Below are 15,370 nucleotides of genomic sequence, written 5' to 3'. Positions count from 1 at the left end.
ACGAAAGAAGGCTCAGAGGATTTTCTCCAATTCAGGGTTTCATTCACATCCTCTCTGTTTAGATCACGTTTCCATGCCCTCAAGAGGAAACAAGGCCGACTCTGAACTCCCCATGCACACAATATTTAAGTTTGTTACAATTCATGTTTACTCTAAATACAGTACTTTGTCCACTGTGACCAAAGGGAGATTTTAGCTTTAACAATGGTGAAAACAGTCATTATACAGTCACTATAAAATCATTATCCAATAATCACAAATGACTGCCATATCCATTGGTTAAAATGTAATTATTTAGATCTCTTTTGGTTTAGGATCATCTAAAATCAGGTTGTTATTTTTCCTATTTAGATGAAGGCTGATGAGACTTGGCTTGTATTTGGTTTTCTCTGTTAATGTAGGGATGGAGGTGGTGGGGTTAAGCTTTAGAAACACTGGGGGTGGCACAGCAAGAGGGATCGATTCTTATTTAGATGAAAATGAGGCTCAGCGCTTGTGGGCCGAGGGTGCATCTGCCTCAAACAGATTCCAAAAGAAAAGCTATTCAGAGTCAAGAGGGGAAAAACAATTCTCATGATGGCAAATACTTTCAAATTAAATGTCAATTGACAGAGATTAATGTATGCAAGTGGTGATACAGTAGTTGTCTCCATAGGAGTCCGTATGGAGTTTTATCTTATGGGGAAAACCTACCAGTTCTTTTGTCACTGGACATATTAAATTAGTATCTGTAAGAATGGTGCAGCAAAAAAAAAAAAAAAAAGAAATTCTCTCAATATATGCATTTTTCTGTACTAGAAAATAAAGCTATTTATATTGTTTTGAATTGTGTATGTCCCAGGTCTCTTTCTGCATTTTAGATTTATAGACATCATTTCCCATTTTGTTTCATTCATGTTAAAAATCGGGCCACACCGGACCATCATTTAGGGAATGAAAGGAGAAAGATTAGAAAAGAATATAGATTTTCAATTACCCCAAATCTTGTTGTGTGAAAGCGTTGCTTTGATAACGGTTGCAGGTTTAGGTTTGTTCTCTTCTTCTCATTCTCACTTCAGATTGATTAGTGTTAGATTGTAGCCGAGAGATGTGCTACGCGTCAGCATAAACCGCGACCACTTTTGTCCCATTCCTCTCTCTGCACACACATCATCAGACTTCCGTTGAAATGCTCCAGGCTGAGTCTCTTCCCTCCACGTATTCCAGGATCCATTCATCTGAGAAGGGTGTCTTTTTTCTCTGAGTGATGAACCACAACAAAACATCTACGTTTGCAAAAAAAAATTGGGTCCACTTATTTTTAATCTGCTCTGTCCATGTGCTTGGAAAAAATACAGATTGATTCAAATAAGTAATTCTGAGTCATTTATTCATATACTGTACATTCATTCTATGTATTAATGGATATATCTGTCTTGAAATTTATAAAAAAGAAAAACTTGAAATTTGTTGTGTAACCAAGTGAATTCAGTTGAGCCTTTTTTGTTAGTTTTGTTTAGTTTCACGTCTTTTTATTTTATGCTATTGTAGTTTTAGTTTTTGTGTTTCCCATGCATTATTTCCTCCAAATGTGGAAAGATAAGCATTTTGAGCATGAAATCAGGCTGTTAGACTTCAGTAATCCTCTTATTTTCTATATCTTTTTACCTTTGAAGTCACTCTTCAGGCTAATCACATTAAAGGAATTTCCAGGTTCAATACAAGTTAAGCTCAATCGACAGCATTTGTGGCATAATGTTGATTACCACAGAAAATCATTTAGACTTGTTTCTCCTTTTCTTTAAAAAAAGCAAAAATCTGGGTTCCAGTGAGGCACTTACAATGGAAGTGAATGGGGCCAATCAGTAAACGTTATAATACTCACTGTTTCAAAAGTATAGCCACAAGATGTAAACAATATGCGTGTTAACATGATTTCAGTCTGATAAAATCGCTTACTAACTTTTCTGTGTAAAGTTATAGCTAATTTTACAACTTCGCTTCCATGATGGCATAACACCATAATCCAGATGATTTAAACAAATTTACAGCTCAAATAATACACGAGTTTTAACTGAAAAATGAATATAGGCGCTTTTGTTAATTAATAAACTTCACATTTCTGGCTTTAAACCCTCCAACAATTGGCCCCATTCACTTCCATTGTAAGTGCCTCAGTGTAACCTCAATTTGTGCTTTTTTTTTTTTTTTTTTTTTTAAAGGAGGAATGAGTATAAATTATTTTTATGGTGATCAACAATATACCACAAATGCTGTCAATTGATCTTAATTTGTATTAAACACAGATCAGTCCTTAAACTCACTCAGTATCCTTACCTGTGCCATTAGCCTTAGTTATACACCACCTTAAAATATGCAAACTATAAGCACCTTTGCAGCTGTCTCTTAGGAAATTAGTCTTTTTATTACATTATCATTTATGATTCATTTTGGTATTCATAAGTTAAAAAAGCATTTTAGATTTTCAATTAGTTTCTTAATATGTAAGTAAATGGCCAGGTGAGTATTAAAAACTGTTGCTTTGCTTCTGTAATGCCCATTGTAAATGTCCCATGCGCTCCTGACTGATTCAAAGGCATGTTTCAATGCTGAAAATGTAGTCAAACGATTCATCCATGAGACTCTGGTGGTAAATCCATGCCTTCAGAAGTGATATGATAGGTGTGGGTATTCAGAACGTGCTTCTCAATACATGGATTAAACTACTGGAGTTGTTTGTATTACTTTTATGCTGACTTTATGTGCTTTTTTGACCTTCACATTTCTGATCACCATTCACTTGCATTGTATGGGCCTACAGGGCTGAAATATTCTTCTAATGTTTTTTTTTTTTTTTTTTTTTTTTGTGTGTGTGTGTGTTCTGCTAAAGAAAGAAAGTCATAAACATCTGGGATGGCAAGAGGGTGAGTAAATGAGAGAATTTTCATTTTGGGGTGAACTATCCCTTTAACAGCATTAGGTTCGTTTTCTTTGTCATGTAGTACTTTTCCCAAAATGAAAGAACACCACTATCAAAAATGTTTTGAATGTTGGTTTTAGAGCCATTCCGATAGGTTTGATTTGCATTCTCTAGGTGTTTGATTTGAATAACGATGGGATATTTTTTGCCAAATGTCTGGGACAGAAATAGTTTAGGAGAAGGGAATGGTACAAAATAACTTGTAAGGGGAGTTAGAGAATCTATTTTCATTGTAGCTATACTGTAGTCCCCCAAAAGTGTTAAACCTTCCCTTTTTTAACAAATACCATAGCTTGTTTTGTAGAAACCATAGTTACACTGGCCTAACCACAGATGAGGCAACCTTTGTTTTGGTTGTGGTTTCCTTCAACCCCAATTCCGAAAAAGTTGGGACAGTATGATAAATGCTAATAAAAACAAAAAGAGTGATTTGTAAATTATATTCACCCTTTACTAAATTGAAAACACTACAACTACACATTGTATTATGTTTTACTTTGTGAATTTAATTGTTTTTGTTTAAATGTACTGTATCAAAATGTTGGGACAGTCAAGTGTTTACCACTGTGAAACATCACCATTTCTTCTAATAACACTTATTAAGTATTTAGGCACTGAAGACACAAGTTTGTTAAGTATAAAAAGTGGAATTATCCCCATTCATCCATTATGCAGGTCTTCAGCTGCACAATTGTACGGGGTCTTCATTGCCATATTGGGCGCTTCATAATGTACCACACATTCTCAATTGGAGATGGTCAGGACTGCTGGCAGGCCAATCTAGCACCTGCACTCTCTGCTTATTCGGGCAGTATGTTGTTTGAAGTTGTCCTGCTGGAAAATGCAGGAACGTCTCTGGAAAAGATGGTGCTGGATAGCAGTATATGTTGCTCCAAAACTTTTACAAATCTGTCTGCATTAATGATGCCCTCACAGATGTGCGTGTTACCCATGCCATGGGCACTGACACACCCCTGGACCATACAGACACTGGCTTTTGGACCTGACACTGATGAAAGCTCGGATGGCCCTTTTCCTCTTTGTCCCAGAGAACACGACAGCAGTGTTTTTCAAAAACTTTTTGAAATGTGGACTCATCGGACCAAAAAACACAGTTCCACTGTTCTACTTTCCATCTAAGATGCGACCGAGCCCAGAGAAGTCAGCAGCGCTTCTGGACAGTGTTGATGTATGGCTTCTGCTTTGCATAGTAAAGTCTTAACTTGCATCTGTGGATGCAGCAGTGAGTGCTGTGACTAACAAAGGTTTATTAAAGTTATCCCAAGCCCATGTTCATGATATCCATTACAGATGAGTGACTTTTTTAAGACAGTGACTTTTGAGGGATCAGTGATCACGCGCATTCAGAAGTTGTTTTCATCTTGCCCTTTACGTGCTGAGATTTGACCAGATTCCTTGAATCTTTTAACTATATTGTGCACTGTAGAGAGTGAAATGCCCAAAATCTTTCCCATTTGTCTTTGGGGAACATTGTTCTCAAAGAGCTGGCTTATTTGCTGAATTATTTGTTGGCAAATTATCAAATCTTGAATGACCCTTGCTCTTGAAGGACTAGGCTGTTTATATACTATGACACGATTGCCTCACCAGTTTAACATCTGTTTCACATTGCCTTGTTATTTTAACTTGTCAAATTGTTCTTAGTCTTAAATTGCCCGTCTCAACTTTTTTTGGAGCGTGTTGCAATCGTCTGATTTGAAATTACTGTACATTTTCCAAAAAATAAAAAATAAAAAAAAATAAAAAAAAAAATTCAATGAAATTCACAAAGTAAACGTCATATAATGTGTAGTTGTAGTGCTTTCAATATAGCAAAGGGTGAATATAAATTACAAATCACTCCTTTTTGTTTTTATTAGCATTTATCATACTGTCCCAACTTTTTCGGAATTGGAGTTGTACCACAAATACCACAGTTCAACTATGGTTAATACGCAAGAGCTGTGGTAAATCGTCAACTCAAGCGAAATCCAAGTATTTGCATGGTTAATCAGTTTCAAAGAGCTACACAACTTATTTTCAAATCAACTATTAGAAGCAGCACACAGACTCAAGCTATGCGCGTTCACTGTTGCCCCTAGAGGCTTCTCATAGTAGCGGCTCTTCTGTGCGCGAGGATGATGATGACGCATGGGCTCGTGTGTAGTAGCGTGAATGCGCTCAGTGGTGCGCTCGCTCGCTCAGAGGGGGAGAAAGAGACTCCGAGGAGGGCAGAAACACAAGAGAGGGGCAAGTCTTTTTTTTCTCCGACAGCTCGGGAAGAAACCAACTGTGTCGACTTGGCTGGGATGGAGCTGAGCATTTCCATTCTAAGCCGTGAAAGCAGCCTTTTCGTGGCGTCCACCTAAAGTCGGGGGCATTTAGCGCAGGGTCGGGGGGCAGTTTGCTGTTCGGTCCCGGGGTTTGTGTTTGTATATGTATGAATCTGTTGCTAGCAGCGCTCCGATGCTAGTTAGCCCTGCTGCTAAGCAGCTAGCCAAGACTGCGAGTCAATTGTGTCGGAGATTTCTTCATTACATTTAAAAACTGTTACACTCATTTAACACTCTCGGGAATCATTTCTTCCGTTGAGTTGTGCATTTCCCTAAGTGACGAGACGGTAATAAGCCAACGGCAGAGTTTCTATTTCGATTTATTTTCAACAGGGACTTTTTTCTCTCCATTAGCTTGTTAGCCGCTCTGGTTGGTTTAGTCCAGCTTGTTAGTAGTGTCGCTCCATATACCGAGATTTCTGTCACCCAGAACAGCCCCCTGACAAAAAAAAAAAAAAAAACTGTGCTGTGTTTTTTCCCTCTTTTTATGTGCATGTGAACATTAATGATTTTATTGCATGCTGTAAGTTGTTTAAGGAGCCGATGCGCTGTTTGGATGAGATGCAGCGCGTGTGATACTTCATGTTTCCAGGGACGCTTTTATTTTTCCTGTTAGATCGCTTCGGTGGGGGTTTATGTTTTTGCACCACTGCTGGTTTTAAGTACTAAATTTTCCCAGGTGTTGCATGTGGTCCGATCTTTTTTTGTTGCATAGATCCATGCACACTGGTCATCCACGTATAAAACAACACTGACGCGTCATTTTATTGAAGGGGCATTTCAGATTCCGAGCCTGTTTTCATTGTTGTCACATAGTCTTTCGTTAGGCTCCACGTTTTATATTCGCGTTGGTGGCGGTGCATGATCACGAAGGCTGATCGTTGCACGCCTCTTGAACGTTTTCGTTGGTTTCGCGGTGTGGAAACGGCGAGATTTTGGCTTTAAGTATTATGGATGAACAGACCCGAATGCTGGCTAGCATGGGCGGACTCGGCGGACTGTCTCAAGCCGACGTGGGTGACCCCGATTCGGTTCGGAAGCAACAGTCCCTCGGTCAGCCGCAGCAAGACATTGGGGATATTCTCCAGCAGATCATGGCCATCACCGATGAGAGCCTGGACGAAGCCCAGGCGAGGTAAGACCTGAGAGAAGTGATGAAAACATGGACGCACTTTTGGTTTACCAAGAAGAGCTGCTAGGCAGACTTTTGTTTTGGATAGATAGAATACTTGATTCATTTCACTGAGGAAATTGTAGTGCAACAGCAACCAGACACAATCTGACACATCTAAAACACATGCACAATAAGAACCTATAGAGACAAATAATGCATGATAGGAAGATACAATGGGGAGATTTGTCGCCTGAACATGTAGTAGCAAATAATCTCATGTTTTAAACGAGTGCATGGCAAAGGGTTGTAAAGCAGTGTTTTCTTTTTTTAGATCACATGTATTTTATTCAGTATACTAGAAAAGTACACTTTAAAGGGTTAACTGGTCGTTTCTCGTTGGTTGTTATGGGACTTTCTTTTAACATTGGTAAAAGTTCTCTTGCAATAAACGGATTGAGTTTGGATGATTAGTTCGGATAATGTTTTGCTTATTAAAAAAAAAACCCTGACACTTTAAACTCCCATTTCCAAGTCCCAAAATCTACTAAAAAGCGTCTAAAGGGATTATAGGAGTGTACAAAAGCCTAAAAACACAGTATGTTTATCTCCTCTGTTTTGCTAAGTGGGGTCGCTGCATGTTTTCAAAAAGGCTTTAGAGGTCAACCAATATGTTTGTTATCAGGAACCCATGGGTTCCGTGAAGCCATTTGCCTCTTTAGTGAGTGTCTGCCAGATTGAGGGCCTCACTAGATAAATGAATTGGATTAATCTGCTACCTCGTCATTAGCATAGATAATCAGCGCGCGCTTAATTAAGTCATCGCCGTCAAACAGTGTCGGACTTAAACCCGAGACGTTACTTGTTTTTCCCCCGCTTTTTGCTAAAGATTCTGCTCTGGTCCAGTCAGTGTTTTATATATACTGACCACAGTGAAATTGATCCTTTTCTCATCGTGCACGCGAGCGGATCGAACGGTTCGCGCGCTGTGATCCGTTGAAAGGTCAACTAATGCCGCGGATCCCGGACAAAAGATGCCTCTTTTAATGAGGGATCGTATGTGTGTGTATGCATTGTGATGTGTCATTAGCTTGTGATTTTCCACCAAGCCATTTGACCACCTGGTTCTCTTAATTAATTCACTTCTCTTTTGCCCCCTCCTCCTCCCTGGTGTTCATCCTTTTCATTGTGTGTTGGGCGCAATCAATTCTCCTATAATGTGTGCGCGAGTGCAGCTGTCCGCAAATTGAGTTTCTATTAATGAGATGTACGGGTCGCTACACGGGCAACTTATGAACGCATGGATGTTGTCTTTTGCATAAGGTCATCTATGTAGCACCATTTATGATGTTTAACTTGGGCGTAGTGGTTTCATTTCAATTTGACTAGAGATAATTGTATAGAAACGTGTGTTTTTGCCTTTTCGCAGAGGCTCTTGTAGGTTTTTTGATCTATGTGCAAGTTTAAATAAGCAAATAAACAGTCATAAAAAACAGTAGTTCACCCAAATGTGTTTATTCACCCTAATGTTGTTCCAAACCTCTTTGTTATGCAGAATGATAACAAATCTGTTATCTGTACTATTATAGTAGCTTAAATGGATACCGTCGGGCTGCAAAAATGACAAAAAAGCACCATAAAAGTAGCCCATACAACTTGTTCACATACAATAGCTTTGTGTGAGGAACAGAGCAAAATTTTAGTCGTTATTGGCTGAAAATCTTCCTCTGCTGTAACTCTCAAATCTCATTAGCTTGCATGTAAAGTTGGCGCATCGTGATTAGCAGGCCCAGAGTTTTTTTCTTTTTCTCTCTCAAATTTTCAGTGCAGATTTAAAGATAGTAAAATGTGGGGATGCACTGATATGGAATTTCTGTTCACAGTTCATTGTGGCCGATACAGATACAATAACTGACAACTTAAACTTTTTTATCTTTTAATCTGTAACTTCTAGATCATTCATTAAAAGCTACCATTAAAAAATAGGTGTCGTTTAAAGTAGCTTGGAATTTGGACATGACAATCTGACCAACTCTTAAGGTTTGGCGAATGTAACATGAACCAAAAAATGTACCTATATTACTGATGTATGCTGATTTTATTGAGAAATAAATGACAATACACTTGCATAAATTGAATCACTAACAGAGAGAGAATAAACCTTATTCACAGTAGTGCCATCTTATTTATTTATTTTTATCCCCTTTTCTCCCAATTTTGAATGCCCAATTCCCACTACTTAGTAGGTGCTCATGGTGGCGCGGTTACTCACCTCAATCCGGGTGGCGGAGGAAAAGTCTCGCATATCTTATCACGTGGCTCATCGTGCATGACACCGCGGAGACTCACAGCATGTGGAGGTTCATGCTATTCTCCGTGGTCCATGCACAACTTACCACACACCCCATTGAGAGCGAGAACCACTAATCGCGACCACGAGGAGATTACTCCATGTGACTCTACCTTCCCTAGCAACCGGGCCAATTTGGTTGCTTAGGATACCTGACTGGAGTCACTCAGCACACCCTGGATTTGAACTCGCAACTCCAGTGGTGGTAGTCAGCGTCAATACTCACTGAGTAACCCAGGCCCCCGCCATCTTTGATTTTTTTTAATGGGAATGAAAATGAGGCTGTGAGGCATAGACTTACCATCTCTTCTATGACATGCACTGTATAAAGCTCCTAGATCACATCTTATTTTCTACAGCTCATGTTGTCTGGAGTTTTTTGTCTGCTGAAATTACTTGGAAAGATTTTTTTTCAATGTTTCGTCAGCGGAACGATCTAAAAATACTAAACAACTATACAACCCATTGAAGAGATTGTAAGTCTATCTCTCACAGCCTCGTTGTCATTCCCGTCAGAAATCAAAGATGGCGCTGCTGTGAATAAGGCCTATGAACTTCTAACAGATGTAATAATGCATTAAACCAAAATGAGCATGTAATGAAGATTAAACAAAATGCACAATACAAACTCTAATCTCTGTATACATAGTGCAATATTTATGCTACCAGCCAGACTGTGAGTGCAGCGGTTGTTTGAGTGTGCACGCATTTTGCTTATGCTCGTCTCATTTACAGACACTTGTTACCGTTCCACAGTAGAACTTATGAAATGTGAACACAATCATAATGGATATAATAAAAACATCATACAGATCGAATAGTCATGAGTCATAACGTTAGAAAAGTCTCAACTCGTAAAATACAACAAGCAGTGTTTTGTCATCTCGCGTCAATCTGTGAGAATTATTTCAAGATAAATGTACCATGTTAGGTTGAGTTTGGACTTCTTTTAATCGCTACCCTTGGCTTTAGTAACAATCTGCTATTTCCCACATTCTGATTATGTTTCGTGAAGTAGTACGCGAAAATGATTTCCCCTAAGTAACATACATGCATATTGTCACATTTTCATTTATTGCCTCATGAAACATAAACAGATAATGGGAAATAGCATGTCATTACTTACAGCAGTTTACCCCGATTAAAACCAGCCCCAAAACAATGTAACAAGGTGGAGAGATGTTGAAATAATCCTCACAGAGCAACATGAGCTTGTCTTGCAACACTAGTCTTACTGTCAGACATGCTGTGTGCGCACACGCACTGTCGCTTGCGGCTGCCTGAAGGAAATAAGAGGCAGGCAGTCAGAAATTCTCAGTCACAAGCAAATAAAACGTAACAAATTCAGAAAACATCAGTGGTAATTCCATTATCTACGCGGTAATAATATTGAGATTTTCCTGGTTATCGGACAATAATTTGTTGGCCACTGATATATCATGCATCCCTAGTAAAACGTGGTCAGTAAAGCTGAGAGTACTACACTCTTTGTGGTAGCTGAAAGCATCATCAAATTAGCCAAAATATTTAATAAACATACATGCAAGGAGTGGGGAGTGTGTAGAACTTTTTTGAATGACAGATGTTGGAAATCTTTTGGAAATCTCACGTCCAAATTAATACGTTTTCATAAAAAAATGCATAGGATTTTTAGCGTTTACGCCTCTCATCCACACTGGAACTGCATTTTCCTCTACCAAAAACTGAGACTAGTGAAACCTTTCTCCATAACCACATACTTTGGAAAACAGTGGTGTTAAAATACTGAAAACGGTGTTTTCAAACGTATACAGATTAATGTGGACTTGACCTCCGCCTGGTCTGGGTAATTGGTTATGAGACGTGCTAGAACTAAAGAATCAGCGACATTATTGTCATTAAACCTGGGGTCATACGTCTTCATGCGGTAAGTTAGAATATGCGTCTGCACAAATGCAATTTGAGAACTACAGTGGTCACTTTATGCTTTGGTTGTATGGAAAAGTGGAGCGTGAAATTCTTCACAACATCTCCATGTGTGGTCCACAGAAGGAAGTTATATTGATATGGAATTACATGAAATTGAGTAAATGATAACAGAAGTCTAATTTTTGGGTGAACTATTCCTTTGAGGATGATGCAAGATATTGTTAGTGGTAGAGCTAAAGAAAATGCATTGCAGGCATTAATGTCAAGAAATTTTGGGCCGCACGCAGACTGTGCTGATGATGAATTTTGTGATTGGCGACACAGACAACCAAAGTGTAATTTGGCCTGAAGTCCTTGCCTTCTCCAACGATAAAGCAAGAAAGCACTTCTGCACAGGCCTGAAATAGTTGAGATACCTGTGAGAAATATTCAATATTATTTTAAGTGTGGGAGGGATTTAGGGCTGAAGAGGCGGTTTCACGCACAGTGTGGGGAGCGTTACTCGGGTTCAAAGGATTTTTACATAGTCTGGTCAGCATTCTTAGACAAAGTATGAGAAATATTTCCTTAATGTACAGTGAGTTTTTCATCTTCTGTAAACGCATTTCCTTTATTTGATAGTAATGAACTATGCTCTGTTGTGGTATCTCATTAAATAGATTTGTGGCTCATCATAATGCATCTTTAATTAGTGTAATATGTCCCAAACCTGCATTGTGTGCTGAGCAGAGGCACATGCTATGCTCAAAAAGGGAATAGAGTGTATTAAAGGTCAATCGACAGAATTTTTGGCACAGTGTTGATTACCACAAAAAATCATTTTGACCCTCCATTTCTTAAAAAAAAAAAAAAAAAAGCAAAAATCGAGGTTACAGTGAGATTCTTACAGTGGAAGTGAATGGGGCCAATTTTTGGGGGGGTTTTGAAGGCAGAAATGTGAAACGTATAATTTTATAAAATTCTTTCAAAACTTGTGTATTATTGGAGATGTAATGTTGTTTAAATAGTAGTTGTTTTTGGTGGTTTTAGGATTAATGGCGTACATGGCAACGAAGTAACTTTACACACAAAAGGTTAGTAAGCGTTTTTATCACACTAAAATCATGTGTGTTTGCGCATGTTTACGCATATTGTTTACGTCTTGTGGCTATACTTTTGAAACAGTGAGTATTTTAACGTTTTAATCACTTCCATTGTTGGTGCCTCACTGTAACCCAGATTTTTGTTTTTTTAAAGAAAGGAGGGACGAGTCAATACATTTTTGTGGTAATTAACATTTTGCCACAAATGCTGTCGATTGAGCTTAACTTGTATTGAACCTGTAATATTTCTTTTGAGATGTGGCCCTGTCTGGATTGCTTTTTCATTGCATGTTCAACATAGAAAATGTGCAAGATTTCTTAACTTGCTTTGTTACTGCCAATATTGGTAGATGAGTCCTAATTATTTAGTCATTGGTCAGTTAAATTGATTGACCAGATTAGATTATATCCATCAGAATAGAGCTGCACTTTTTGCAATTATATTACTATATCACAATCGGTTCTATGCAGGTGATGCTGTTTTGAAGCAGATTAATCTCTAGTGTTCAGTGTCATGAGATTAGAGATTTGTAGACAAGCGCTAGTCTACTGAACATCACATGAATCAGCATGTTTAATCCTCAACTAGACATGGCATGTGTTAAGAGTACAGACTGCAAAACATTTTGCGTTCAAAATGTCTGTATTCTTGTGTTACTTTTCTATTGCTCAGGTCTTTATTTCCACATCTCAAACATTTCCTGTCAAAATCAGACTGGTTCTGATTTCAGCATCACATCCCACATGCATACTACTTTTTTTTTCTTCTCTTGATCTGCATTATTCACTGTGAGGGTCTCTGGTCCCAGTGTAATGGGATGTAAGGGGTGGGATGTCATTGGGACGGAGAAGGCAGATAACAGCTCTGTCTGTTCCTGCTGCCTTCAGCCTCTTACCCTGTTGCCCTGTGTCCAGATGCTGGCCAGAGGAGGCACCGGCGCAGTGGACCCCACAGAGGGAGGGGGAGCTGGGGGGGAGCACAGCAGGGTGTGCCCTGCCGCTCAACTTCCAGCACAGGTCAGTACAGGAGCGCATGAGCACCCCCCACTCCCCTCCTCTTCTCCCCCTGATCATCCCTCTCCATGCAGAAGTTAGAGAAAAATAAATGCACTCACATACAGTAAAATAAGACATTAATGAAAGATCTCAGAGAAGTCTGTTAACAGGCTTCAATTTCACATTGTAACGTCCAGGTTAGCAGCACATAGACTTGATATACACTTCACCCCCCTTATTTCCAAGCCCTTGTCATTACATCCCACTAAAAGTTTCAGTCGCATCAACAAGCACGTTAACATGCACACTAGTATGCTGATAACCAACAAAAGTCATCTTATTTTAAAAATCTGACAATGCTAAAAAACTATTTTAAATAATCTGATTCTTTTATCCAATTATTATTGTTGTCAAAACGTTAACAGGCATGCACAAAATATTTGCGCACATTGCATAAGCCAGTAAGAAGCCTGCAAATGTGTTTACATTCAGAGTGAAATCAGGGTAATTGGCAAAAATCTATTATCGTAAAACCTTACCCCGATAAAGGAAAACTGGTTAAGCAGTTTATATGACCACATACATTGTCGGCTTATTAAGCAGAATCGATCTAAGATCGTGCATGTAAACGTGCTCAATTATGTCTTTCATGATCATCCATCCATAGACATAAGTTTAGGTTTCTATTTGTATTGTCAGTTGTTGTTTCTTGATGTTTTAGTATTTGTCAGTTGCAGTCAGTTCTTGCTTGATTTTATCATACCGGTTACCAGTATCTGAAAAAACCCCAAAAACATCAACTAAAAATTAGACTACGCACAGAGCAGAGACTCAACCTTCCATGTTGTTTTTCCATCTAGTCTAATACATTTTGAGCTCTTGTGTTGAACATGACATACCTGAAATACTTGGGTGTGAACACGCTAAAGCCAACAAAGAACATTTGACAGCAAGTGGAGTCTTGGCTACAAGTAAATCTAAAGTTCATTCAGCCTCAAACTAACCTACGTTTGATGATACACAAGCCAATTGAAAAGTAGGCAATGTGATAAGAAATGCTAACTAATTGTGAGTAACTGGATTGCCCAAGCTAGTATCTCATGCTGTTGCCCATTTCTGACATAATTACCCAAAGAGTTGCATTCTGTGTAATCAGCTTGAGACCTCACAAGGATCTTTTTCTGGGTTTTTCCCACATCTTGTTGTTTTTGCCTTGGAGCAAAACAGGAAGTGGTCTAACTTTTAGTTGGGATCAGCTGCAATATAAGGAGCAAATGTGGTGGTATTCAGTTTAGGACTCTTTAAAAAAACTTCAGGCTCGTGCTGTGCTCTGTAGCATCAACTTTGATCATTTGGTTAACATTGAGCAAGTTTTCATGCACAGCAATACCCTAAAAATTATCACATATCAGTTTATAAAAATAAAAAAAACACAACATAACAAAACTAGAGTTGGAAATTTAGAGTAATTTTATAGTCGACTACTCTAACACATAAAAAAACAAGTAATAGATTATTTGAAATTTAGAATTTAAGTTCATCTTTCAACCTGTGAACCTGTTTTTCTTATGAAATGAGCACTATGCATAAACAACAACATCTAGATTCAAAAAGCACAAGAAAAATAAACATTTGCACTCACACAAAGAAACATATATTCCAAGTCTTCTGAAGCGAAACAATCACTTAAAATAATGACCAAACTTTTTCTTTGGCTGAACTTTAGGTGAGAGAAGCAGTTTCATTGTTGCCCATGGTTGGCAAAGCCACTACTCGAAAAATCAAATTGCAATATTCAAGTAGTGTTTTTACTAGTCGAATATTTAAAGCTGAACGAGTACTCGATTAATCGGTTACTCATGCACATCCCTAAAGAAAACCTGTGTTTACATAAAATTAGAAATCATCAGATAATTCTCTTCTTTTGACATCAAAATTTAAACACCTGTGCACATTGGATAAGCCTGTAAGAACGCTGGTAAAGGTGTTTACATGCAATGCAAAATCGGGGGGAATAGACCAGAATCTACCTGTGTCGACCGATTTATGCTTTAAACCGTCTATGTCTTTTCCCTGATAAAAGAATACCATCTAAATTGTTTACATGACCTTACATTTCGGCTTATTGAGTATAAACAGTCCAAGAGCATGTAAATGCACTCATTGTGGTTCACGCTTTACAATATGCATCACATTTTTGATGGCCTACAAATTTGAAATGTTGATTAAAGGATGCTGGCCAATCGCAGTTCCGCATTATGTCAAGCACAGACCTTTTAAAACAACAAGCACCTCCCAATCAATGACCTCAAGCAAAAAGTGGAATGTAATGAGCTGAAACCCTTTTTCATACTTTGAAGGGACTCGTCACATGATTTGTGGCTTTATCAGTTTGCGTGCTTAGATGGCATGTCAATCACAGCTGTTCGGGTGAACAACTTTAATGAGTACACCACGACTATTGGCATTTGTTAGGGGTTAACAATGCTCCTGGAAAGCATGCTTCATCTGCTCTCTAATACAGTAGCGCTGAGATCTGGCTGTGTGTACTAAACTTCCCATGCATCAGAGCATACTGGGCCTGGAAATAAAGTTTGCTGATGGGAGACTGTGCTGAAATGATCGATGAAT

At 38.6% G+C, this 15,370-nt stretch overlaps 1 protein-coding gene across 4 annotated transcripts in view; it reads left to right on the top strand.

The window, feature by feature from the left end:
* The first annotated feature begins 5,104 nt into the window (after window positions 1–5,104).
* The window catches only part of LOC127451726 (pre-B-cell leukemia transcription factor 1-like), a 62,893-nt gene continuing 52,627 nt past the window's right edge, over window positions 5,105–15,370 (top strand). For 3 of the 4 annotated variants that reach the window (XR_007899134.1, XM_051716633.1, XM_051716631.1), the window contains exons 1-2: window positions 5,105–6,427; window positions 12,659–12,760. Coding sequence is in view for 3 of the 4 variants with exons in the window: in XM_051716633.1 (XP_051572593.1) it covers window positions 6,243–6,427; window positions 12,659–12,760 (287 nt within the window). In the remaining variant the exon portion in view is untranslated. The remainder of the gene's footprint in view (window positions 6,428–12,658; window positions 12,761–15,370) is intronic. The other variant, XM_051716632.1, reaches the window with a different exon arrangement.

Source organism: Myxocyprinus asiaticus, chromosome 14 (genome assembly GCF_019703515.2).
Source record: "Myxocyprinus asiaticus isolate MX2 ecotype Aquarium Trade chromosome 14, UBuf_Myxa_2, whole genome shotgun sequence".
NCBI classification, from domain to species: domain Eukaryota; kingdom Metazoa; phylum Chordata; class Actinopteri; order Cypriniformes; family Catostomidae; genus Myxocyprinus; species Myxocyprinus asiaticus.
This window is presented reverse-complemented; position numbering and strand designations above follow the sequence as displayed.